The sequence below is a fragment of the Bactrocera dorsalis genome, chromosome 2, assembly GCF_023373825.1.
Source record: "Bactrocera dorsalis isolate Fly_Bdor chromosome 2, ASM2337382v1, whole genome shotgun sequence".
NCBI classification, from domain to species: Eukaryota; Metazoa; Arthropoda; class Insecta; order Diptera; family Tephritidae; genus Bactrocera; species Bactrocera dorsalis.
The window spans coordinates 65,642,829-65,668,120 of NC_064304.1; the positions used below are offsets into that span (position 1 = coordinate 65,642,829).

Genomic DNA, 25,292 nt, shown 5'->3' on the forward strand with positions numbered 1-25,292 from the left:
TTTAACGGTTATCTAATCCCCTTTAGGATGGTAAGGGTAATTTGCGTTGTCGTCGAAGTCACCTAACGAGAGGCCCAAGAAATGCAGGAGGGTGTTAGATGAGTAGGGTTTGTAGGGCATGCAAAAAGGTGGCAGGACATACGTTGGGTATGTCAGGGTCAATTCTGGATAAGTAGGAGTTTAACCTGCTACAATATCTAGAACGAAGTTGGGCTTTTCTCGCAGCAACTGGAGCTCTTCGTCTGCGATAGGTGATGATTTGACTCCAAGAACGCCATTCACGGGAAGGGAGTCGGCGAAGGTGTTGATGGCTCCACTGTGAATGGCGGTCAGTACCTGTCGAAAGTCAATTGCGTCCGAAGTCCGGTCGGCGTACTGCTCCTAGGAGGCGGTTCCCCTTCAAGCAGATGGCTGCAAGGGGGATTCCTACGGAAACATTCTAGCAGGAACTGCTTGGAGAGGAGTTAATTAGGCTTCTTTACAGGGAGCATAAGCTACTCACTGTGGAGGTGTTCTATGGGAGACATCAAACGGCATCCCGTCGTGGCCGGAGTGCAGTATTCTGGCAAGTATGAAGTTTCCTCATCTCCGTACCACTGCATCCAGGCGACCATATTGGTGCTGCGTAGTTAAGAACGATTGGCGGATTGTCTTGTAACACATACCATAGATTCCATTACTTGACGTCAATATCGTGCAGTCATCTGCGTACGAGGTTATGGAAACCCGCTCTGGTGGTTGCGAGAGTTTCGAGATGTAGAAGTTAAACAGTAACGGGGCGAGGACACCACCCTGCGGAACTCCCTGTTTAATTCTTCTCAGTTTAGATGCTTCAGCTCGAAATAGTAAGGATGACTGACGACCGTTCAGATTGTTCATGGTCCACATGATAAAAATATACATGTAAACAATAAATTAAATAAAAAGTATATACAGTCCTCTAAATGTCAAGTGCAATGATAAGCAACAAAATTGTAATATGAGACTTGCTCATAAAAATGTGAAAATCATTGCACATAAAAGAAAACTCATAAATTAGAGTATACATAATACTAATATTAAAATACAAAATATACATACTCGAAATATTAATGCACACAAGCAACAGATAAGAAAGTATCAAGTGTGTGTACGTATGTGTATAAGTGCGTTAGATGCACTAATCTAAAAAACTATAAAATATCAATGCGTTGGTATCTGAAAAATGCAATAAAAATATAATACATATTTACACATGTGTATGCACACTAAGCATACACACATATACATATATACATAGTTAAGAAATTAGAATTAAGAAATGTATTGAGGGAAGAAATTTTAATAAAGAAAATCAGAGTCAAAAGTGAACTCTCATAGTACAGACTTAAGCAAAGACTGTTTTTTCTGTACATTTGGTCCTTCGATCCTCTTTTTGAAAAAGAATCGAGCAAGTGCAAGTACTAGAAGCCTCTCAAAAGAAAAAGAGCATTACTTAGCCAAGTAAAAATAAATGTAAGCCGGAATAGCAAAGACTACCCGCATTTATAAAAATTACTTTTAGTAAAAGTTAAAAAAAAAATTTTAAAAGCGTCCTTGTGGCTATAACAACAAGAACAGTGCAAAAAAAAAAAATATATATATATATACAAAACCCTCTATAAAGAAGCAAATATGAAGAATTTGCTAACACGACAGAAGGAGTTGGGAGATCTAGCTGCGTTGGAGGAGCAGAAAATCCTGAGCGGAAAAATAAGAAAGGCTTCATGTCTGGAATATATGGATCATATTCAGACTGTTATGAAAGAGTTTACTGCAAATCATAATAAAATAATGGCTAAGAAGAGTCAAGAAGCTGAGGAATACATTGCGAAGAACTACTTCGAGCATGTAATGCAAACAATGGAGAATTCTATTCAGAAATTAAGAATTCAAAGTACTGCCGAAGGTGTTTCAGCAGTGAGCAGCATGTGGCAAATAGAATCTACGCCACAAACTATTCAGGTCGCACCACCTGAAGCCGCGTCTGGCGTTGAAAGAAAATATCAACGTCGAGCAAAAATGCTCAAAAGCACGATGGATGAAATACGAAGAAATGCATTGGATTCTCTCGAGCAAATGAGAGAATTCAAAACCAAGCTTCAAATACAATTTGAAAATGTTGAAGAATCATATTTTGAAACTCAAAATATCAAATTAGTTGAAACAACTGAAGAATCTATTGAGGAACAAATAGATGTATTTCGTCAAGAATACAAAATCATCATCGAAAGGATAACGGAGAAATTAAATAATTATAATTCACCACAAACAATGTATTCAAATATAAAACTGCAGGAAATTAAAATTCCGATGTTTTACGGTGAAATGAAACAATGGTCGTCATTCCACGATCTTTTTAAAAGTTTGGTGCATGATTCGAAGCACTTTACAGAAGTGGAAAAGATGTTCCGATTGAAGACATCATTAGGTGGAGAAGCTGGTAGATTAATTCAACATCTACCAGTAACAGCAACAATTTATGAAGCTGCTTGGCAAATTCTCAAGGAAAGGTATGAGAATAGAAGGCTACAATTTACAGCACAAGTAGACAGACTACTTGATCAACCGACAGCAAATGGAGAAAGTGCACAAAGCATGAAGCAGCTGTTAGATACCACCAAAGAATGCATTTATGCTTTAAAAGGGCTAAATATAAATTTAAATGACGAACAAGCCATCATAGCTCGGATAGTGGTTCGAAAACTAGACAAAGAAAGTCTACGTTTATACGAGCAAAACGTAAAAAAAGTAGGGATATACAAAGCCTAGATGACGTCTTCAGTTTTCTGGAACAGCAATATCAAGCTCTAGAAGCAATACGCGACAGAAAACCAACTAAATGGAACAATCAAAAGCAGACACAGCGAACACCTACATTTTATACAGCGGCACAAAATAATTGTGTATACTGCAAGGTTCCTGGGCATCAAATTGGTGAATGCAGAAAGTTTCAGACATTGACTACGATGAATCGAAGAAGATTCATAACAAACAACAAGTTATGCCTTGATCACGTATATGAAGGAAAATGTAATAATAAAAAGAAGTGCAATAAGTGTGAAAGAAATCATCATAATTTATTGCACTTCAATGAATTCCAAAAAGGAAAAGGAGGAAGTGAAGAAAATGTCACAAAAACATCTTCCACAATGATGACGAAACATTCGGAAATGGCGATACTCCTAGCAACAGCACAGATAAGGGTGAAGGCAGCAAATGGAGAGTATGTGACATTGCGAGCTCCAATCGATCAAGGATCCCAAAAAACTACTATTTCCGAAGAAGCATCTCAAATACTTCATTTACCAAGAAGAAGAGAAGTAACTGAACTACAAGGTTTAGGAAATACCACAGTGGGAGTGTCCAAATTTAAAATCAACATTAAAATCAAGCCGAGATTCCTAAGCAACGAGGCGTAGAATGTCGAAGCACTAATTTTGCCATAATTAGCGAGTGCTCAACCAGACAAAACGTTTAAATGGGATGTAGAACAATTGAAAAACTACACTTTAGCTGATCCCAATTTCAATAAATCAGATCGAATCGATATTGTCATTGGAAGTGACATATATGCCGACATACTAGAAGAAGGTATATTTAAAAAGGATCGAATACTAGGTCAAGCTACGAAATTGGGCTGGATATTGTCGGGAGTTTTACAACAACCGAGAAAAAAACAATACAATTTTAGCAGCGGTTACTACAACATTGGAGAAGTTTTGGGAAATAGAAGACACTACAACTCCAGCAGATACAGCAGATGATGATGAATGCCTAAGAATTTTTGAAAAAACAACAGTAAGAAATGGAAATAATCGATTTGTCGTCAATCTACCTTTTAAACAAGAAAAAGAATTGGGCGATTCTCGCAAACAAGCTATGGCGAGGTTTCTTAACTTGAGAAAAGGTTCGCTACAAATAACGAGTTAAAACAACAATATGTGCAATTTATGAAAGAATATTCAGAAATGGGCCACATGGAAAAAGCAAGTGAAAATAAATGCGGAAAATACTATATGCCACATCAAGCAGTGATTCGAGAAGACAGTAGAACGACTAAACTACGAGTAGTTTTCGATGCGTCTGCAAAAACTACAAATGGAAGTAGTTTAAATGACATCCTCTTCATAGGACCGAGACTTCAAAGAGATATATTTGACATTATAATCAAATGGAGACTTTGGCAATATGTATTAACTAGTGATATTGAAAAGATGTTTCGACAAATTAAAATAACAGATAGTGATCAAGATTACCAACGTATATTGTGGAGAGAAACAAAAGGAGAGCCGATAGAAGAATACAAACTACAAACAGTTACATATGGGACAGCATTAGCTCCTTTTTTGGCAACGAGAACTTTACAAGAAATTGCCAAACTATGCGAGCCCCATAACTATTTGCTTTCAAACATCATTAAAAACGATTTCTACATGGACGATTTAATGACAGGAGCAGATTCAATAGATGAATGTAAGGCCATTCAGTATGAAATATCGAAACAACTACAAAAATATGGATTTCACTTAAGGAAGTGGATGTCAAACAACAGTGAAATCATAGCAACAATTCCGGTAAATAACGCGATTGAAGTAATAAAAATAGCAGAAGACGAAACAATAAAGACATTGGGTATTCAATGGGATCCTACCAAAGACATGTTTGGATTTAATACGAATCTTTGCAACTGCAATCAGAATCACCCTGCTAACTATAGGGGATGTGAAGTGGCAAAAGAACTTCAAAAAATTAAAAACGCGACAGAGAAAAACAAAGAGCATCACCAACAACCAAAACGCTTAAGTGCAACCGGTTCTACTGCTCCTCAGAAGGAAGTTACTAACGTAAGTCAGCAATCTGGAAAACCCTCATATGCCAGCATAACCAAAGGTCAAATTCAACAACATACGTCTGCAAACGATACAAATTCAAATTCCATTAGTGATATTACCTATAATTTCTCGATAATTCTCGATAAGCTTAATAAGCTAGAAGAGCAAGGTAAACTTACCCACGAACGTCTATCTAAACTAGAGCGACAGCAAAGTGTAAGTAAAGCGCAAACATGAAACCGATAAAAATTATGACCTGGAATGCAAATGGCTTGTTCAAACGAAGAAAAGAATTAGAGGCATTACTCCATGTAGAAAAAATTGATATTTGTCTTATATCAGAAACCCATTTTACTAATGAAACATTCGTTAAATTCAAAAACTACAAGACATATTGCTCAAACCACCCAAATAACAATGCGAGAGGGGGGAGTGCCATAATTATCAGAGACAATATTCCCCACTACGAAGAAATTAATATAAGTGTCCCAGAATTCCAAACCACGACCATATCGGTTGAATCTAGCTTCGGAAGAATAAGTATTACCGCGATATATAGCCCACCTAGACACAATATCAAAATGGACTTGTACAAGGAACTTATACTAAAACACCATGGAAAATTCATCATGGGTGGTGACTTTAACGCAAAGCACTCACAATGGGGTTCAAGAGTTACGACACCGAAGGGAAGAGAGCTATTTAAAGCTGCTATGGCTACTGGATGCGACTTTATGTCTACTGGCAAGCCGACTTACTGGCCTTCCGACACACGAAAACTACCTGACCTGATTGACTTTTTCATCACTCGACAAATATCTAAGAAATTCATTACCATGGAAAATGGCTTGGACTTAAATTCTGACCACTCGCCAGTATATCTAATCTTAAATGGCCATCTACAAGAAATCGACATACCACCTTATCTCTCTAATAGACATACGGACTGGGAGTATTTCAAAGTTATGCTCGACAAAAATATTGATTGTAAAGTAAATATAACCACTAAAGAAATATTAGAAGATGAAGTTCATACATTTACGAAAACTATTCAAGAATCGGCTTGGAAAAGTACTCCTGTTCCTAAACAAAAAAACTTTTATACTAAATATCCTTCCGATATTTTGGAACTCATAAAGAAAAAGAGAAAACTACGTAAAAAATGGCAAATCACGCGATTTCCTCAGTATAAAACAGAACTAAACAATTTAACTAAGATTCTCAGCAACAAAATAAAGTTATTTACAAATCAAAATATTTATAATTATATTGAGAAATTAACGCCAAACAAACATACGGATTATTCCCTTTGGAAAGCTATAAAAAATGATAGGAAACCAATATTGTCGAATGCACCCGTCAGAAAGCCAAACGGATCCTGGGCCAGAAGCGACGAAGAAATAGCGAAAGTTTTCTCAGAGAAACTAACTAAAACATTTAGTCCTTTTGCGTTCAATGGTACTCTACCACAGCTGGAAGAATCGCAATACGTGGGTGAAATCCAACCAACAACAAATAAAGAAGTTGAAAATATTATTAAAAGTAGATTTAAACCAAAAAAGGCTCCCGGCTTTGACTTGGTTACTGCTGATATACTAAAAAACCTAACGCGAAAAGCAATAGAAAAGCTTACGGTGATAATAAACGCTTGCTTAAATCTCAGATACGTCCCGCTGTCGTGGAAAGTATCTGAAATTATTATGGTACAAAAACCTGGCAAAAGCGCACATGAAGCCTCGTCATATCGTCCAATTTCACTGTTGCCTATTTTATCCAAACTACTTGAAGCTGTAATCATAAGAAGACTTCAGAACGTAATTGAAGAAAAAGAACTTATACCCATTCATCAATTTGGATTTAGATCTCAACATTCCACAATCGATCAAGTTCATCGAATAACGAGCATAATTGAAGATGCGATGGAAAAAAAGCACAATTGCACAGCTGTTTTTCTTGACGTATCGCAGGCTTTCGATAGAGTATGGCACCATGGCTTACTTCATAAATTAAGACTTCACTTTCCTCAGTATCTAACCGAACTAGTTGACTCTTACCTGAGCAACCGCTACTTCAGAATCAAGCAGGGACAAGCATATACTACGTTACAGCCGATAAAAACAGGAGTACCTCAAGGAAGTGTCCTGGGACCAATCTTATATATTTTGTTTACTAGCGACATGCCTACGCCGCCAAACTGCGCAATCGCCACATTTGCAGATGATACCTGCATCATTACGACCGGCAAAAATGTAGTTGAGTCATCGCAAAGAATACAATCTTCACTAAATCAAATCGTAGAATGGACACAGAAATGGTACATTACTTTAAACGAGTTGAAGTCTATCCATGTAAACTTCACTAACAAAAGTGCTACATACATCCCCTTACATATTGGAAATGAAGTAATTCCGTATTCCACCTCGGTGAAATATCTTGGTATGACGTTGGATGCAAAGTTGAATTGGAAGGAGCATATACAAAAAAAAGTTTCAGAATTAAAACTAAAATACCACAAAATAAACTGGTTAATCGGCAAGAAATCACCCTTAACAACATCAAATAAACTCCTAGTCTACAACCAAACTTTGAAACCTATTTGGACATATGGAATTCAACTATGGGGATGCGCTGCCCCGTTATACATCGAAGCGGTTCAAAGATTCCAAAACAAAGTTCTGCGAAAAATGGTAAATGCGCCGTGGTACATACGAAATTCGGATCTGCACTGCGATCTTCATTTAAAAATGGTTCGGGAAGTCATTCGCGAAACAGCATCGAAACATGCAGAAAGGTTACAAAATCATATAAACAGTGAAGCCCGACAACTAGGAGAGGCTAGAAATAGCAGGCGCAGACTGAAAAGAACAACGTTTCATGATCTATTACGAATCTAAGAAAATAACAAATATCATTATATTTAGTTATAAAATTTAGTTTAAAAAAGAAAAGCTTGTTATTACAGCTTTTATTGTTTTGCTTCATACATTGCGAAAAATATTGCTTGTTAGTTTAAATTTATCACTAGTTGCAATTTCAATGAAATGTAGACCCCTTATTTATTACGTTTCAATAAAAAAAAAAAAAAAAAAAATCTTTCAACGCAAAAGCTGGTTACAAAAAGACAAGCTTTGTCTGATTTAGCGCGAATTTTCGACCCAATGGGATGGCTTTCACCAACAACCGTTATACCAAAGTTATTTATACAGAAACTTTGGCTGATGAAACTCAACTGGGACGAGTTACTTGACGAGAATTTAACAAAAGAATGGCAAGAGTTTATGCAGCATATAACAGAGATAAAACGAATAAAAATTCCTAGATGGTTTGAAACTAAAAACAACTTTAAATTTGAACTACATGGATTCGCAGATGCTTCAGAGAAAGCTTATGCAGCAGTTGTATATGCTAAAGTTGGATCAGTTATAACAATTGTTGCTGGTAAAACTAAAGTGAATCCAATTAAAAATAAGATAACGTTACCAAAACTGGAACTATGCGCGGCTCACCTACTTGCTAAATTGCTGCAAAGGATATAACAGTCATCAACAGAGAAATGAAAATATTTGCTTGGAGCGATTCAACTATAACGTTAGCATGGATAAATAATTGCCAAAGTAAAGACAGATTTATTAGAACACGAATAGAAGAAATCAAATTACTTGTTTCCAATGCGAAATGGCAACACGTTGGAACAAAGGACAATCCAGCTGATGTAGCAACCAGAGGGGTACTGGCGAACAAACTAATAGAACACGATCTATGGTGGAAGGGACCAAAATGGTTGCGAGAAGAGGAACATCATTGGCCAATAAAGAAGATTATTCAAATCGATGCAACGTATGTGACAACCTCAGAGGAATTACATTTCTTGGATAAGGTAATACTTAAATATTCTAGTTTAAGCAAATTAATAAGGGTAGTAGCTTATATTTTGCGATTTGTAAAAAGAATAAGAGGGAAAAAATGCCCTGAATACTTAGTTAAATCTGAAATGAAGGAAGCTGAAGAAATGTTAATAAGATATCAGCAAAAATTACAATTTAGAGAGGACATTCAGAGTTTAGAAATAAAAAAGAAATTAATCATAAAAGTAGCATTGCAAGCTTAAATCCAATTTTGGATAATAAGGGAATCCTTCGTGTAGGAGGTAGATTGGGTAATTCAAATCGTCAATTTAATCAAAAGCACCCAATAATATTAAATAAGTCACATTTGTCATCATTGATAATTGAAAATATTCATAAAATAACTTTACATGGAGGAAACAGGTTAATGGAATCAATGATTAGAAGGAATTACTGGATTGTTGGATTGAAGAATTCTATAAAAAAGACAATTCGAACTTGTATGTAGTAGATGCGTACGTTACCGCAAAGAAGTAGCAAAACAATTAATGGGAAATCTTCCAGAATTCCGAGTATCTATGTCAATTCCATTTACACACGTTGGTATAGACTCTGCAGGACCGATTCATATGTAATGTTCAAAAGGACGAGGACAAAAAACATTAAAGCTATTCATTTAGAAGCAGTAAGTGATTTAACAACCGAAGCGTTCCTAGCTGCTTTGAAAAGATTTTTTGCTAGAAGAGGTAAAAGTCAACATATATATTCGGACAATGGAACAAATTTTGTCGGAGCTTATAGAAGATTAGACCGAGATTTTAAAATGGCAATCAAAAATAATTCAGCCGTAGCTCCCATATTAGAAGCAGATAAAATTCAATGGCATTTCGGGCCCCCGGCAGCTCCTCACTTCGGAGGAATTTGGGAGGCAGGAGTGAAGTCGGTGAAATATCATTTAAAAAGAGTGATAGGCGAAACTAAATTGACATTTGAAGAAATGATTACTTTGCTATCACAGATTGAAGCAGTACTGAATTCACGACCTTTATGTGCGATAGATAGTGAAAGCGATATAGGCGTTTTAACGCCTGGCCATTTTTTAATAGGATGTCCAATAATAGATTGTCCTGAAGCAATTAATGATAACCAAATAGGTTCATTAGATAGATGGAAATTAATACAAAAACTTAAAAAAGACTTTTGGAAACGATGGGAAAGCGAATATGTTGTAATGTTGCAACAACGCATGAAGTGGAAAACCAAACAAGCTAATCTCGTACAAGGACAAATAGTTATTATTAAAGATGAAGAAACTCAGCCAGCCAAATGGCCATTAGGAAGAATTATTGAAACTCATCCGGGAATGGATGGAAATATAAGAGTTGTAACTCTAAAATTACAAAATGGCATACTTAAACGGCCCGTTCACAAATTATGCCCACTGGAGGTAACAAACAGCAGTAGAGCAGAGGAAGCAAATCATGTGACAAGTTTGCTGACTTTGAGAATAACAAAAAATACTGCAACTTCAGAACGACCGAGTAAATCAAGCAAATTGATGATGTGGTTCTTAACGATACTCATGCTAGCAACACAAACTAAGTCATTATACATTAATGATACATCTAAATCAGGAGCTTCAGTGACTAAATAAAATAAAAAAAAATACAGCAATAATACAATAATCTTCTTCTTCTTCTTTACTGGCGTAGACACCGCTTACGCGATTATAGCCGAGTCAACAACAGCGCGCCAGTCGTTTCTTCTCTTCGCTACGTGGCGCCAATTGGATATTCCAAGCGAGGCCAGGTCCTTCTCCACTTGATCCTTCCAACGGAGTGGAGGTCTTCCTCTTCCTCTGCTTCCCCCGGCGGGTACAGCGTCGAATACTTTCAGAGCTGGAGTGTTTTCGTCCATTCGGACAACATGACCTAGCCAGCGTAGCCGCTGTCTTTTAATTCGCTGAACTATGTCAATGTCGCCGTATATCTCGTACAGCTCATCGTTCCATCGAATGCGATATTCGCCGTGGCCAACGCGCAAAGGACCATAAATCTTTCGCAGAACTTTTCTCTCGAAAACTCGCAACGTCGACTCATCAGATGTTGTCATCGTCCAAGCCTCTGCACCACATAATACAATAATACAGCAATATATTTGGAACCGATGGACATAATAAATTCAAAATGGAATTTAATAGTCTATTACGAATTAGGTACTTATTATGATCGGATGCATAAAATACAAGAATTTATTAACAGACTTGAAAATCAATGCAAAATATTGACCTATTACGAAGATACCTGCATAATGATTACTGCAACTTTAAACAACAAATAGAACTCCTCAAAACAGAAAATATAAAATTAAAAAGTATAAATTTTCATCACGTAAGTGGTCACGTTTCGCTAACATTAGTTTTGATAATAGCATTAATCATTACTATTTTATATATAAGATCCAAATGTGTAACAAGAACTGTGACTGTTCCATTTGAACTTCCAGTTAGACATAATTAAAAAATATTAATAATAAAACATAATATACAAGTAAAGTTAAGATACAACTTTGGCCCCTGGCAGAATGTTCATAAAGATATGAACATGAAAGTTTTGTAACCTTAAGATAGAATATATATGTACAAAATTATATTTTTGACACAACTACATTAATACATAAAAATATACATGTAAACAATAAATTAAATAAAAAGTATATACAGTCCACTAAATGTCAAGTGCAATGATAAGCAACAAAATTGTAATATGAGACTTGCTCATAAAAATGTGAAAATCATTGCACATAAAAGAAAACTCATAAATTCGAGAATACATAATACTAATATTAAAATACAAAATATACATACTCGAAATATTAATGCACCCAAGCAACAGATAAGAAAGTATCAATCGTGTGTACGTATGTGTATAAGTGCGTTAGATGCACTAATCTAAAAAACTATAAAATATCAATGCGTTGGTATCTGAAAAATGCAATAAAAATATAATACATATTTACACATGTGTATGCACACTAAGCATACACACATATACATATATACATAGTTAAGAAATTAGAATTAAGAAATGTATTGAGGGAAGAAATTTTAATAAAGAAAATCAGAGTCAAAAGTGAACTCTCATAGTACAGACTTAAGCAAAGACTGTTTTTTCTGTACATTTGGTCCTTCGATCCTCTTTTTGAAAAAGAATCGAGCAAGTGCAAGTACTAGAAGCCTCTCAAAAGAAAAAGAGCATTACTTAGCCAAGTAAAAATAAATGTAAGCCGGAATAGCAAAGACTACCCGCATTTATAAAAATTACTTTTAGTAAAAGTTAAAAAAAAAATTTTAAAAGCGTCCTTGTGGCTATAACAACAAGAACAGTGCAAAAAAAAAAAAATATATATATATATACAAAACCCTCTATAAAGAAGCAAATATGAAGAATTTGCTAACACGACAGAAGGAGTTGGGAGATCTAGCTGCGTTGGAGGAGCAGAAAATCCTGAGCGGAAAAATAAGAAAGGCTTCATGTCTGGAATATATGGATCATATTCAGACTGTTATGAAAGAGTTTACTGCAAATCATAATAAAATAATGGCTAAGAAGAGTCAAGAAGCTGAGGAATACATTGCGAAGAACTACTTCGAGCATGTAATGCAAACAATGGAGAATTCTATTCAGAAATTAAGAATTCAAAGTACTGCCGAAGGTGTTTCAGCAGTGAGCAGCATGTGGCAAATAGAATCTACGCCACAAACTATTCAGGTCGCACCACCTGAAGCCGCGTCTGGCGTTGAAAGAAAATATCAACGTCGAGCAAAAATGCTCAAAAGCACGATGGATGAAATACGAAGAAATGCATTGGATTCTCTCGAGCAAATGAGAGAATTCAAAACCAAGCTTCAAATACAATTTGAAAATGTTGAAGAATCATATTTTGAAACTCAAAATATCAAATTAGTTGAAACAACTGAAGAATCTATTGAGGAACAAATAGATGTATTTCGTCAAGAATACAAAATCATCATCGAAAGGATAACGGAGAAATTAAATAATTATAATTCACCACAAACAATGTATTCAAATATAAAACTGCAGGAAATTAAAATTCCGATGTTTTACGGTGAAATGAAACAATGGTCGTCATTCCACGATCTTTTTAAAAGTTTGGTGCATGATTCGAAGCACTTTACAGAAGTGGAAAAGATGTTCCGATTGAAGACATCATTAGGTGGAGAAGCTGGTAGATTAATTCAACATCTACCAGTAACAGCAACAATTTATGAAGCTGCTTGGCAAATTCTCAAGGAAAGGTATGAGAATAGAAGGCTACAATTTACAGCACAAGTAGACAGACTACTTGATCAACCGACAGCAAATGGAGAAAGTGCACAAAGCATGAAGCAGCTGTTAGATACCACCAAAGAATGCATTTATGCTTTAAAAGGGCTAAATATAAATTTAAATGACGAACAAGCCATCATAGCTCGGATAGTGGTTCGAAAACTAGACAAAGAAAGTCTACGTTTATACGAGCAAAACGTAAAAAAAGTAGGGATATACAAAGCCTAGATGACGTCTTCAGTTTTCTGGAACAGCAATATCAAGCTCTAGAAGCAATACGCGACAGAAAACCAACTAAATGGAACAATCAAAAGCAGCCACAGCGAACACCTACATTTTATACAGCGGCACAAAATAATTGTGTATACTGCAAGGTTCCTGGGCATCAAATTGGTGAATGCAGAAAGTTTCAGACATTGACTACGATGAATCGAAGAAGATTCATAACAAACAACAAGTTATGCCTTGATCACGTATATGAAGGAAAATGTAATAATAAAAAGAAGTGCAATAAGTGTGAAAGAAATCATCATAATTTATTGCACTTCAATGAATTCCAAAAAGGAAAAGGAGGAAGTGAAGAAAATGTCACAAAAACATCTTCCACAATGATGACGAAACATTCGGAAATGGCGATACTCCTAGCAACAGCACAGATAAGGGTGAAGGCAGCAAATGGAGAGTATGTGACATTGCGAGCTCCAATCGATCAAGGATCCCAAAAAACTACTATTTCCGAAGAAGCATCTCAAATACTTCATTTACCAAGAAGAAGAGAAGTAACTGAACTACAAGGTTTAGGAAATACCACAGTGGGAGTGTCCAAATTTAAAATCAACATTAAAATCAAGCCGAGATTCCTAAGCAACGAGGCGTAGAATGTCGAAGCACTAATTTTGCCATAATTAGCGAGTGCTCAACCAGACAAAACGTTTAAATGGGATGTAGAACAATTGAAAAACTACACTTTAGCTGATCCCAATTTCAATAAATCAGATCGAATCGATATTGTCATTGGAAGTGACATATATGCCGACATACTAGAAGAAGGTATATTTAAAAAGGATCGAATACTAGGTCAAGCTACGAAATTGGGCTGGATATTGTCGGGAGTTTTACAACAACCGAGAAAAAAACAATACAATTTTAGCAGCGGTTACTACAACATTGGAGAAGTTTTGGGAAATAGAAGACACTACAACTCCAGCAGATACAGCAGATGATGATGAATGCCTAAGAATTTTTGAAAAAACAACAGTAAGAAATGGAAATAATCGATTTGTCGTCAATCTACCTTTTAAACAAGAAAAAGAATTGGGCGATTCTCGCAAACAAGCTATGGCGAGGTTTCTTAACTTGAGAAAAGGTTCGCTACAAATAACGAGTTAAAACAACAATATGTGCAATTTATGAAAGAATATTCAGAAATGGGCCACATGGAAAAAGCAAGTGAAAATAAATGCGGAAAATACTATATGCCACATCAAGCAGTGATTCGAGAAGACAGTAGAACGACTAAACTACGAGTAGTTTTCGATGCGTCTGCAAAAACTACAAATGGAAGTAGTTTAAATGACATCCTCTTCATAGGACCGAGACTTCAAAGAGATATATTTGACATTATAATCAAATGGAGACTTTGGCAATATGTATTAACTAGTGATATTGAAAAGATGTTTCGACAAATTAAAATAACAGATAGTGATCAAGATTACCAACGTATATTGTGGAGAGAAACAAAAGGAGAGCCGATAGAAGAATACAAACTACAAACAGTTACATATGGGACAGCATTAGCTCCTTTTTTGGCAACGAGAACTTTACAAGAAATTGCCAAACTATGCGAGCCCCATAACTATTTGCTTTCAAACATCATTAAAAACGATTTCTACATGGACGATTTAATGACAGGAGCAGATTCAATAGATGAATGTAAGGCCATTCAGTATGAAATATCGAAACAACTACAAAAATATGGATTTCACTTAAGGAAGTGGATGTCAAACAACAGTGAAATCATAGCAAGAATTCCGGTAAATAACGCGAATGAAGTAATAAAAATAGCAGAAGACGAAACAATAAAGACATTGGGTATTCAATGGGATCCTACCAAAGACATGTTTGGATTTAATACGAATCTTTCAACGCAAAAGCTGGTTACAAAAAGACAAGCTTTGTCTGATTTAGCGCGAATTTTCGACCCAATGGGATGGCTTTCACCAACAACCGTTATACCAAAGTTATTTATACAGAAACTTTGGCTGATGAAACTCAACTGGGACGAGTTACTTGACGAGAATTTAACAAAAGAATGGCAAAAGTTTATGCAGCATATAACAGAGATAAAACGAATAAAAATTCCTAGATGGTTTGAAACTAAAAACAACTTTAAATTTGAACTACATGGATTCGCAGATGCTTCAGAGAAAGCTTATGCAGCAGTTGTATATGCTAAAGTTGGATCAGTTATAACAATTGTTGCTGGTAAAACTAAAGTGAATCCAATTAAAAATAAGAAAACGTTACCAAAACTGGAACTATGCGCGGCTCACCTACTTGCTAAATTGCTGCAAAGGATATAACAGTCATCAACAGAGAAATGAAAATATTTGCTTGGAGCGATTCAACTATAACGTTAGCATGGATAAATAATTGCCAAAGTAAAGACAGATTTATTAGAACACGAATAGAAGAAATCAAATTACTTGTTTCCAATGCGAAATGGCAACACGTTGGAACAAAGGACAATCCAGCTGATGTAGCAACCAGAGGGGTACTGGCGAACAAACTAATAGAACACGATCTATGGTGGAAGGGACCAAAATGGTTGCGAGAAGAGGAACATCATTGGCCAATAAAGAAGATTATTCAAATCGATGCAACGTATGTGACAACCTCAGAGGAATTACATTTCTTGGATAAGGTAATACTTAAATATTCTAGTTTAAGCAAATTAATAAGGGTAGTAGCTTATATTTTGCGATTTGTAAAAAGAATAAGAGGGAAAAAAATGCCCTGAATACTTAGTTAAATCTGAAATGAAGGAAGCTGAAGAAATGTTAATAAGATATCAGCAAAAATTACAATTTAGAGAGGAAATTCAGAGTTTAGAAATAAAAAAAGAAATTAATCATAAAAGTAGCATTGCAAGCTTAAATACAATTTTGGATAATAAGGGTATCCTTCGTGTAGGAGGTAGATTGGGTAATTCAAATCTTCAATTTAATCAAAAGCATCCAATAATATTAAATAAGTCACATTTGTCATCATTGATAATTGAAAATATTTATAAAATAACTTTACATGGAGGAAACAGGTTAATGGAATCAATGATTAGAAGGAATTACTGGATTGTTGGACTGAAGAATTCTATAAAAAAGACAATTCGAACTTGTAGTAGATGCGTACCTTACCGCAAAGAAGTAGCAAAACAATTAATGGGAAATCTTCCAGAATTCCGAGTATCTATGTCAATTCCATTTACACACGTTGGTATAGACTATGCAGGACCGATTCATATGTAATGTTCAAAAGGACGAGGACAAAAAACATTAAAGATATTCATTTAGAAGCAGTAAGTGATTTAACAACCGAAGCGTTCCTAGCTGCTTTGAAAAGATTTTTTGCTAGAAGAGGTAAAAGTCAACATATATATTCGGACAATGGAACAAATTTTGTCGGAGCTTATAGAAGATTAGACCGAGATTTTAAAATGGCAATCAAAAATAATTCAGCCGTAGCTCCCATATTTGAAGCAGATAAAATTCAATGGCATTTCGGGCCCCCGGCAGCTCCTCACTTCGGAGGAATTTGGGAGGCAGGAGTGAAGTCGGTGAAATATCATTTAAAAAGAGTGATAGGCGAAACTAAATTGACATTTGAAGAAATGATTACTTTGCTATCACAGATTGAAGCAGTACTGAATTCATGACCTTTATGTGCGATAGATAGTGAAAGCGATATAGGCGTTTTAACGCCTGGCCACTTTTTAATAGGATGTCCAATAATAGATTGTCCTGAAGCAATTAATGATAACCAAATAGGTTCATTAGATAGATGGAAATTAATACAAAAACTTAAAAAAGACTTTTGGAAACGATGGGAAAGCGAATATGTTGTAATGTTGCAACAACGCATGAAGTGGAAAACCAAACAAGCTAATCTCGTACAAGGACAAATAGTTATTATTAAAGATGAAGAAACTCAGCCAGCCAAATGGCCATTAGGAAGAATTATTGAAACTCATCCGGGAATGGATGGAAATATAAGAGTTGTAACTCTAAAATTACAAAATGGCATACTTAAACGGCCCGTTCACAAATTATGCCCACTGGAGGTAACAAACAGCAGTAGAGCAGAGGAAGCAAATCATGTGACAAGTTTGCTGACTTTGAGAATAACAAAAAATACTGCAACCTCAGAACGACCGAGTAAATCAAGCAAATTGATGATGTGGTTCTTAACGATACTCATGCTAGCAACACAAACTAAGTCATTATACATTAATGATACATCTAAATCAGGAGCTTCAGTGACTAAACTAAAAAATAATACAGCAATATATTTGGAACCGATGGACATAATAAATTCAAAATGGAATTTAATAGTCTATTACGAATTAGGTACTTATTATGAACGGATGCATAAAATACAAGAATTTATTAACAGACTTGAAAATCAATGCAAAATATTGACCTATTACGAAGATACCTGCATAATGATTACTGCAACTTTAAACAACAAATAGAACTCCTCAAAACAGAAAATATAAAATTAAAAAGTATAAATTTTCATCACGTAAGTGGTCACGTTTCGCTAACATTAGTTTTGATAATAGCATTAATCATTACTATTTTATATATAAGATCCAAATGTGTAACAAGAACTGTGACTGTTCCATTTGAACTTCCAGTTAGACATAATTAAAAAATATTAATAATAAAACATAATATACAAGTAAAGTTAAGATACAACTTTGGCCCCTGGCAGAATGTTCATAAAGATATGAACATGAAAGTTTTGTAACCTTAAGATAGAATATATATGTACAAAATTATATTTTTGACACAACTACATTAATACATAAAAATATACATGTAAACAATAAATTAAATAAAAAGTATATACAGTCCACTAAATGTCAAGTGCAATGATAAGCAACAAAATTGTAATATGAGACTTGCTCATAAAAATGTGAAAATCATTGCACATAAAAGAAAACTCATAAATTCGAGTATACATAATACTAATATTAAAATACAAAATATACATACTCGAAATATTAATGCACACAAGCAACAGATAAGAAAGTATCAAGCGTGTGTACGTATGTGTATAAGTGCGTTAGATGCACTAATCTCAAAAACAATAAAATATCAATGCGTTGGTATCTGAAAAATGCAATACATATTTACACATGTGTATGCACACTAAGCATACACACATATACATATGTATATACATAGTTAAGAAATTAGAATTAAGAAATGTATTGAGGGAAGAAATTTTAATGAAGAAAATCAGAGTCAAAGTGAACTCTCACAGGATCTTTCTCTCACAGGGTGGTTTCTGGTTGAGGCCACGAACTATCTCAGCGTTTATGACGCTAAGTGCTGTGGTGGTGCTGTGCACTTTTCGAAATCCACTCTGGTGACTGGCTAGGATCAGGTGGTGAGTGAAAGTCGGAAGTAGCAAGGCCTCAAGTGTCTTTATTACTGGGGAGGGGAGAGTTATCAAGCCAATCCCTCTTAACTTCCTGTATCCTGCTGCGGCTCAAGATTTGTTTTTTGAAATACATTCAAACTATTGTTTTAAGTGCGACTCGGTTAAGCATCCGCAATCGCTTATGTACCATATTATATTTTTACTTTTAAGAAACCACAAAAATTTGTATTTCTGATTGTGGTACATAACCGGGATTGACTGTATTTATCAAGGAATGTAAAAAATGTTTTGTTATTCTGGAATATTTTTACGCGGCTTGCAAAAATTTGCGTCGATTTGTATGCAAGCTCACACACAAACATACATATTTACGATGGTTTGTCGGCGATGCTGTACAGCGAAAAGGGAAGCGGTGACAATCGGCGGCCGTCCTTTTTTTCCGCACAGCTTGGATTTTCTGCCAACAACACAATGTTGTGACGCTTTGTCGTCGGGTCAGTCCTTCGTCACATAAACTCTTTCACAAAACATGAAGTTCGGCCATTGATGACAACGGTGATTTTTTATGAAACAATGGGTATATATATATATATTAAGGTGGGCCAAAAATAGTTTTTATTTTTATTTTTTTAGTTACCATGAAAATCTCATCCGACATGACTAAAAACAAATTCTGGTAAGACCTGAGCTCTTAATATTAATGTTAAGAGGTGCCTCATCGACATTTTTGATTTCCCATATAAATAACACAGGAAATTTTGTTTATTTTGTTTGGATTTTTAATGTACACAAACAAATAATTGGTAAGCGGGAATCAACACTTCTTCTTATAGGAAATTTACCGATCTACAAAAAAGGTCTAGAACATTTTTTGGCTGAGTCAACTCATTCAAAGTTATTCGTAGTTAAAGTCCAACAAAAAGTTATGAAACATGATTTCCACAATTTTTCATCTTATATTACAAATTGATGGCTAATAAACATAACAAATCATATTTTTCGTAAAACTTATCGAGTGTTTAGCGATGTAACCATAGAATTTTCACAAAATGTCGATAATCGTTTAATAAAATAAATTTTTTAAGAACTTAATTTAAACAAAAACTTTGAACTCTACTCTACGTGAGCGATGACTTAGAAACATTAATCGTAATTATTATCTTGGTATTCACCTATATACAGGGTAGGCCATTTAAAGTTGACCCATTTGTTTCTAAAAAAAAAGAACAAAAGAAAACAATGTTTTTTGTTCATTTCAAAAATAATTTATTTTGGTCCAAGGGGATTTGTTTCAGCTAATATTTAAAAATTAGATCGCGTAAATGGGCACCTTTAGCTTTGACAGCTAAATGCACTCTTTTTTCGACATTTTCCATGACTTTGGCCAATGTTTCGGATGATATGGCGGCTGTTTCACGTCGAATGTTGGCTTTCAGTTGAGCTAAGGTCTTTGGCTTATTAGCGTATACCTTGGATTTCAAATAACCCCACAAATAAAAGTCTGGTGGCGTCAAATCTGGTGATCTCGGTGGCCAGTCAACATCACAATTTTTCGATATCAATCGCCATTCAGCCATTTCGATGGCCCATTTGCCAAAATTAAGGCGTCGCGGATTATCAGCTGGGTTTAGTTTTTGTGCCATTTGAATTTTATATGGAAACATCTTCAAATCTTTATGAATTATGCGTCGGAGAGTGGTGCGAGAGATGTCTAATTCCTGAGAGCGGCGATAACTCGATGTCGATGGAGTCTCCTCAATACTGGCTCGTACAGCTTCGATATTTTCATCAGAACGTCTTGTGCGTTGTCTGGATGCATGACTGGCATTACTGAGATTACCGGTGTTCACAAATTTTGCGTATAAAGACTTAATTGTGTTCTTAACTGGAGCACTTTTCACTTTATTTTTTTTGCGAAACGCACGTTGAGTTAACACAATTGAAAAGTTATTTTGAATATAAAGCTGAACAATTTCAGCGCGTTCTTTTGGAGTGTACTGTTCCATGGTATAAATTGTCTTCGAATGACGCTTCTAACGCGGTATGACATTAGCCGATTTGTCAGCGCTGTTAAAAGTTACAGCGTTGCCAGATGGGTCAACTTTAAATGGCCTACCCTGTAGAAGGCTCACGTGGAGAAAACACATCTCTAGTAAAATAACATGTATGAGGATTAGAGCTGCAAATTTAAATTGGCTTTTAAATAAAAACTCAAAACTTAGCCTAGACAACAAAGTGCTTTTATATAATGCGGTCATAAAGCCGATTTGGATGTATGGCATTCAACTGTGGGGTACGACCTGTGCAACTAATATTGATATATTACAAAGGTTTCAATCGAAAAAGCTTAGAACAATCACGTGTTCACCATGGTACATGGTATGGCGTAACGAAAATATCCATAAAGAGCTTGGTATTTCTATGGTAAAGAAAGAAGTAGAAGATAGCAGAAATAAATATATGTATATCTAAACTCCGAGATCACCCAAACCCTTTGGCTAATGCTTTGGTACATTCCGGTGATCAAACACGATTTAAAAGAAGAGATATTCCTGCGTATTAAAGAGCGACGCATCACCAAAACGGCTCAATCACTTGCTTGAGCCTGTCTAGTTTTTAATATAATTTTATAACTTATTGTTAGGCTTTAAGAAAAAGCAGATCCAATAAATAAAATAATTAAAAAAAATATATCGGTGTCGCTAAGATCGATAGTTACAATGAATGGTAAAATACAAAAATAGTAATGAAAATTAACAATTAAATTCAGCATGACAAGATTGCATGAATTTCTATTATGTTTATTTATTAATTAAATAAAAATGAGATAAATCGAAAAAATATGATTTGTTATGTTTATGAGCCATCAATTTGTAATATAAGATGAAAAATTGTGGAAATCATGTTTTATAATTTTTTGTTGGACTTTAACTACGAATAACTTTGAATGAGTTGACTCTGCCAAAAAATGTTCTAGGCCTTTTTTGTAGATCGGTAAATTTCCTATAAGAAGAAGTGTTGATTCTCGCTTACCAATTACTTCTTTGTGTACATTAAAAATCTAAACAAAATAAACAAAATTTCCTGTGTTATTTATATGGGAAATCAAAAATGCCGATGAGGCACCCTTAATATTAATATTAAGAGCTCAGGTCTTACTAGAATTTGTTTTTAGTCATGTCGGATGAGATTTTCATGGTGACTAAGAAAAATAAAAATAAAAGCTTTTTTTGGCCCACCTTAATATATATGTATATATTCATATGTATTTACGTACAAAGTTATGTGTAGACAAATTTACAAACATCATGCGAATTATTCTTTCAAAGTTGGCATGATCTTTTAAAATGTTATCAAAACCTCTAAGGCCCAAAGCAAATAAATACGTACTGTATATAAATATGTATATAACTTAACATATGTACCTATATTAATTACAATATTTAGGTAATAATGCAAATATGACTTCAGTATACATTTCAACATATTTTATGGAATTCATCATTAAGTAGGTCAAATTGCACATATGTACATGTATACTTATGTGCTTTGATATCAAATATATCTTTCTTAATATCTATAAATGATATACATAGTCGTTTTCGTATTGTAAATACGCGAATCCTTCATGGATACCGTCTCACCTCTTTTGGCACTACGCCAAGTATGGATGATCATACCATGCTGAACTTGCGTAACAGTACACCTACGTACTAAACCCTCACTCCGACTGCAGTTCACTAATCCTACGGAACTATCGTTAAGCATTTATTTGCAGAAGCAGGCTCAGCCAAAATTGGCTCTTCATGGGCACCTTTCTGGACTACTCTCCTCCCCTTCTTCTGCTCTCGCTACTTCGTTGCCTTTCTTTGTTTCTCAGTTCTTGTAGGGTAATTGCGGACCAATTCTTCATTTTATTCCACACGATTTTGCTTTTTATCATGTGGTGCACGATATTTTCTGGAGTCATACGTCCTGCGCGTTTCGCTGTCATTTCCACAGAATGAAAATTCTGTCCCGCTATCGTGACCGTATTTATGGAGATGCTCTCGGAAGCATCCGTGTCCGGTCAGGAATTGCGTCAGGTGGTAATCAGAATCGCCGTTCTTCTTCTCCACCCATGTTTTCACATTTTTGATTAGCTTATATGTCCACCTTCCATTTTCTGCCATATCCCGGCGCCTCTGCCATTCACATATACGCCTTCCCTTTCTCCTCCTCCCTTTCTTTATTTCGTTCTTCTGTTATAAGTCGCCTCCCAACGCTTCTTGATTTTTCGTAAACTCTTTTGATCTCTAATGCCATTATGTCCGGTAGTATGATGCCCGCTATGACTTCAGCCGCCTCGTGCGATACCGTGCGGAATCCACAAATAACACTTATTGCATTAAGCCGAGTCAGATATCTTGCTTTCTTCACGTATGTCTTATTATGCATTGCTGATCCCCATATGGGCGCGTATATTAGCACCGACTGATTCACTTTAGCCAAGAGGGCTCGCTTGCCCTGGCTTGGTCCTCTAATATTAGCCATCATCTTGGACAGGGCCAAGCCGCGTGTCTATTACAACGCCTCTGAATTTTAACGACTGCTGAGTCCTCATACTATGGCCATCAATAATAAAAGTAGCATTTCCTATTTTTTTTCTGCTATAAACTAGCACTGCTTCCGTTTTTTGGGCTGATAGTTGGAGCTTTTTTGCCGTGAGCCAGCTCCTTATTCTTAAAGCGGTGTCTTCACATAAGTTTTCTACATGGCTGATTTCTTTCCCTAACACCGCAATGTTATCGGCGTATCCGATAATCTGGACCCCTCTTTCTAATGGGAGTCGAAGCACTCCGTCATATAACACGTTCTAAAGCAGTGGACCCAGAACTAAGCCTTGTGGTAACCCTCCCGTCACCCTGTACTTTTTTGGTCCCTTATCGGTATCATAGAGTAACATCATATTCGACAGGTATTTGGAGATATTTCCTAACAAATACTTCGGTGTTATTTTACATTCGAAAGCGCTCATTATGGCCAATACACAGAATTGAACGCGTTGTTAACGTCAATCTTTACGACTTTGCAGTATTGTTTCATTCCATACATCCACTTCGTTCCTTCGATGGCATTGTTTGCCACATTTGTCAATTTTGTGATCGCATTGATGATTGACCTGAGGTTGAGGTTACGAAAACCAAATTGGATATTCTTGCTCCAGATGCGATATCTGTAAGCGGACATTTGTAAACATAGAAATTAGCATCACTTTTCTCATTTAATAATGAAAATGCTCAATTCTGCTACCCCCTCATGTTAAATATTGGTGAACTCCGCTAACAATTTTTTGTGGTTAAATCCACTAATAGAAAACTGAGCCTTTCCAAAAAGAGGAACGTTTTGGTAATCGGCATACCATGAACCTTCTCTATAATACACGTTCTTTGCAAATAGTTCCACACTGTCAAGAAATAATGACAGATAACGAAAACATATTCGTCGGCACAGGCACGACAGCCTTACTAAATAAACCACAAACAAAACATACACGAAGTGCATTAAACCATTCCACCTCCATCAGTCAACAATCCTAGAAATATCGCGCACCATAGCAGCGGACAGACAAAGCACTGCAGAAGAAGAAATCTCAGTAATTGAAGAAATACCAACCCAGATATTCTTCAACAGAGAAAAATACCCACACATCATAGAGAAAATACAAACAGCAGTACATGCTAAACTACCACAACAAGGATAGGAGCACATAAGCTCCCAACCAGGACAAATAATTATTGAAAAAGAGACAGACGCACAAAATTTTTAAAAAGATATTTTGAACATACCGCTAAAGAGGATCGTAAGCACACGATTTTAACTACAAAGGGGAGATTATCCACAAGTATATCATTAGAAATGTTCAAACCAACATTAATCCCACTCTTAACCTAACAACACTGATGACGCAATCAATAACGAATCTTGAAGGACGAAAGTATATCTTGACAAAAACGGATCCAACCTGTATATACCAAAAGGAAGATTACTTATTCCGGCCGAAAAAAAATCGGCCCACTCCGGGATTAGCAGAGATAGTTGTTACTTTAATTGAAGTTTTTTTTTGAGGAAAAAAAAATTTAAAAAAAATGGCGAACTTCAAAAAAGAAAAATTATGATTTTACTTAAAAAACCCGATTATTTTATATAATTGATCGTGTTAAATTTTTTTCGAGTATTTTTTCGAAAAGTTCATTCAAAAACAAAAATTAAAAAAAAATGGTCACCAAAAGTCAATTTCTACAAAAGTTATGGCTATTTGAATATAAAAAAGCCATTTTTTAGCGAAAAATAACAAAATTCATAACTTTTTTGAAGTTGGACAAAAAATTTTGAAAAAATTCTCAAAAATATTTTTCAAAGGGTAGAAAAGGATGGATAAGTTTCAGCAAAATTCGATTATACCCCGTATATACGAGTACTACATATAAAGAATTTTGAAAATAAATCACTCGCTAATAAACCAGGAATAGGGGCGCATTGTACATTAATTGTTTTACACCCCCGCATTTTTAAAATAATAAAATAAAGCAAAAAAAAAA

At 35.3% G+C, this 25,292-nt stretch overlaps 3 protein-coding genes and 1 long non-coding RNA gene across 6 annotated transcripts in view; all 4 read left to right on the forward strand.

The window, feature by feature from the left end:
* Nucleotides 1–25,292, forward strand: part of LOC105233304 (uncharacterized) — a 1,563,509-nt gene that overhangs the window by 285,206 nt on the left and 1,253,011 nt on the right. The window lies entirely within an intron of this gene.
* On the forward strand, nt 1,377–4,370 carry LOC125776663 (uncharacterized). The gene is made up of 2 exons (XM_049450155.1): nt 1,377–3,244; nt 3,627–4,370. Exon 1 carries the CDS (start codon nt 1,654–1,656, stop codon nt 2,788–2,790), a length of 1,137 nt encoding a protein of 378 aa, XP_049306112.1. The 5' UTR covers nt 1,377–1,653; the 3' UTR covers nt 2,791–3,244; nt 3,627–4,370.
* LOC125776660 (uncharacterized) overlaps nt 7,310–25,292 on the forward strand; it is a 56,232-nt gene continuing 38,249 nt past the window's right edge. Inside the window, exon 1 of the mRNA XM_049450152.1 lies at nt 7,310–10,507. Coding sequence (XP_049306109.1) covers nt 9,210–10,352 — 1,143 coding nt within the window. The 5' untranslated portion in view covers nt 7,310–9,209 and the 3' untranslated portion in view covers nt 10,353–10,507. The remainder of the gene's footprint in view (nt 10,508–25,292) is intronic.
* Nucleotides 12,074–14,853, forward strand: LOC125776661 (uncharacterized). The gene is made up of 2 exons (XM_049450153.1): nt 12,074–13,729; nt 14,112–14,853. Exon 1 carries the CDS (start codon nt 12,139–12,141, stop codon nt 13,273–13,275), a length of 1,137 nt encoding a protein of 378 aa, XP_049306110.1. The 5' UTR covers nt 12,074–12,138; the 3' UTR covers nt 13,276–13,729; nt 14,112–14,853.

Bases quoted from the DNA above. Each gene is read 5' to 3' on its own strand.
- LOC125776663 (XM_049450155.1), top strand. From the start codon at position 1,654: ATGAAGAATTTGCTAACACGACAGAAGGAGTTGGGAGATCTAGCTGCG.
- LOC125776661 (XM_049450153.1), top strand. From the start codon at position 12,139: ATGAAGAATTTGCTAACACGACAGAAGGAGTTGGGAGATCTAGCTGCG.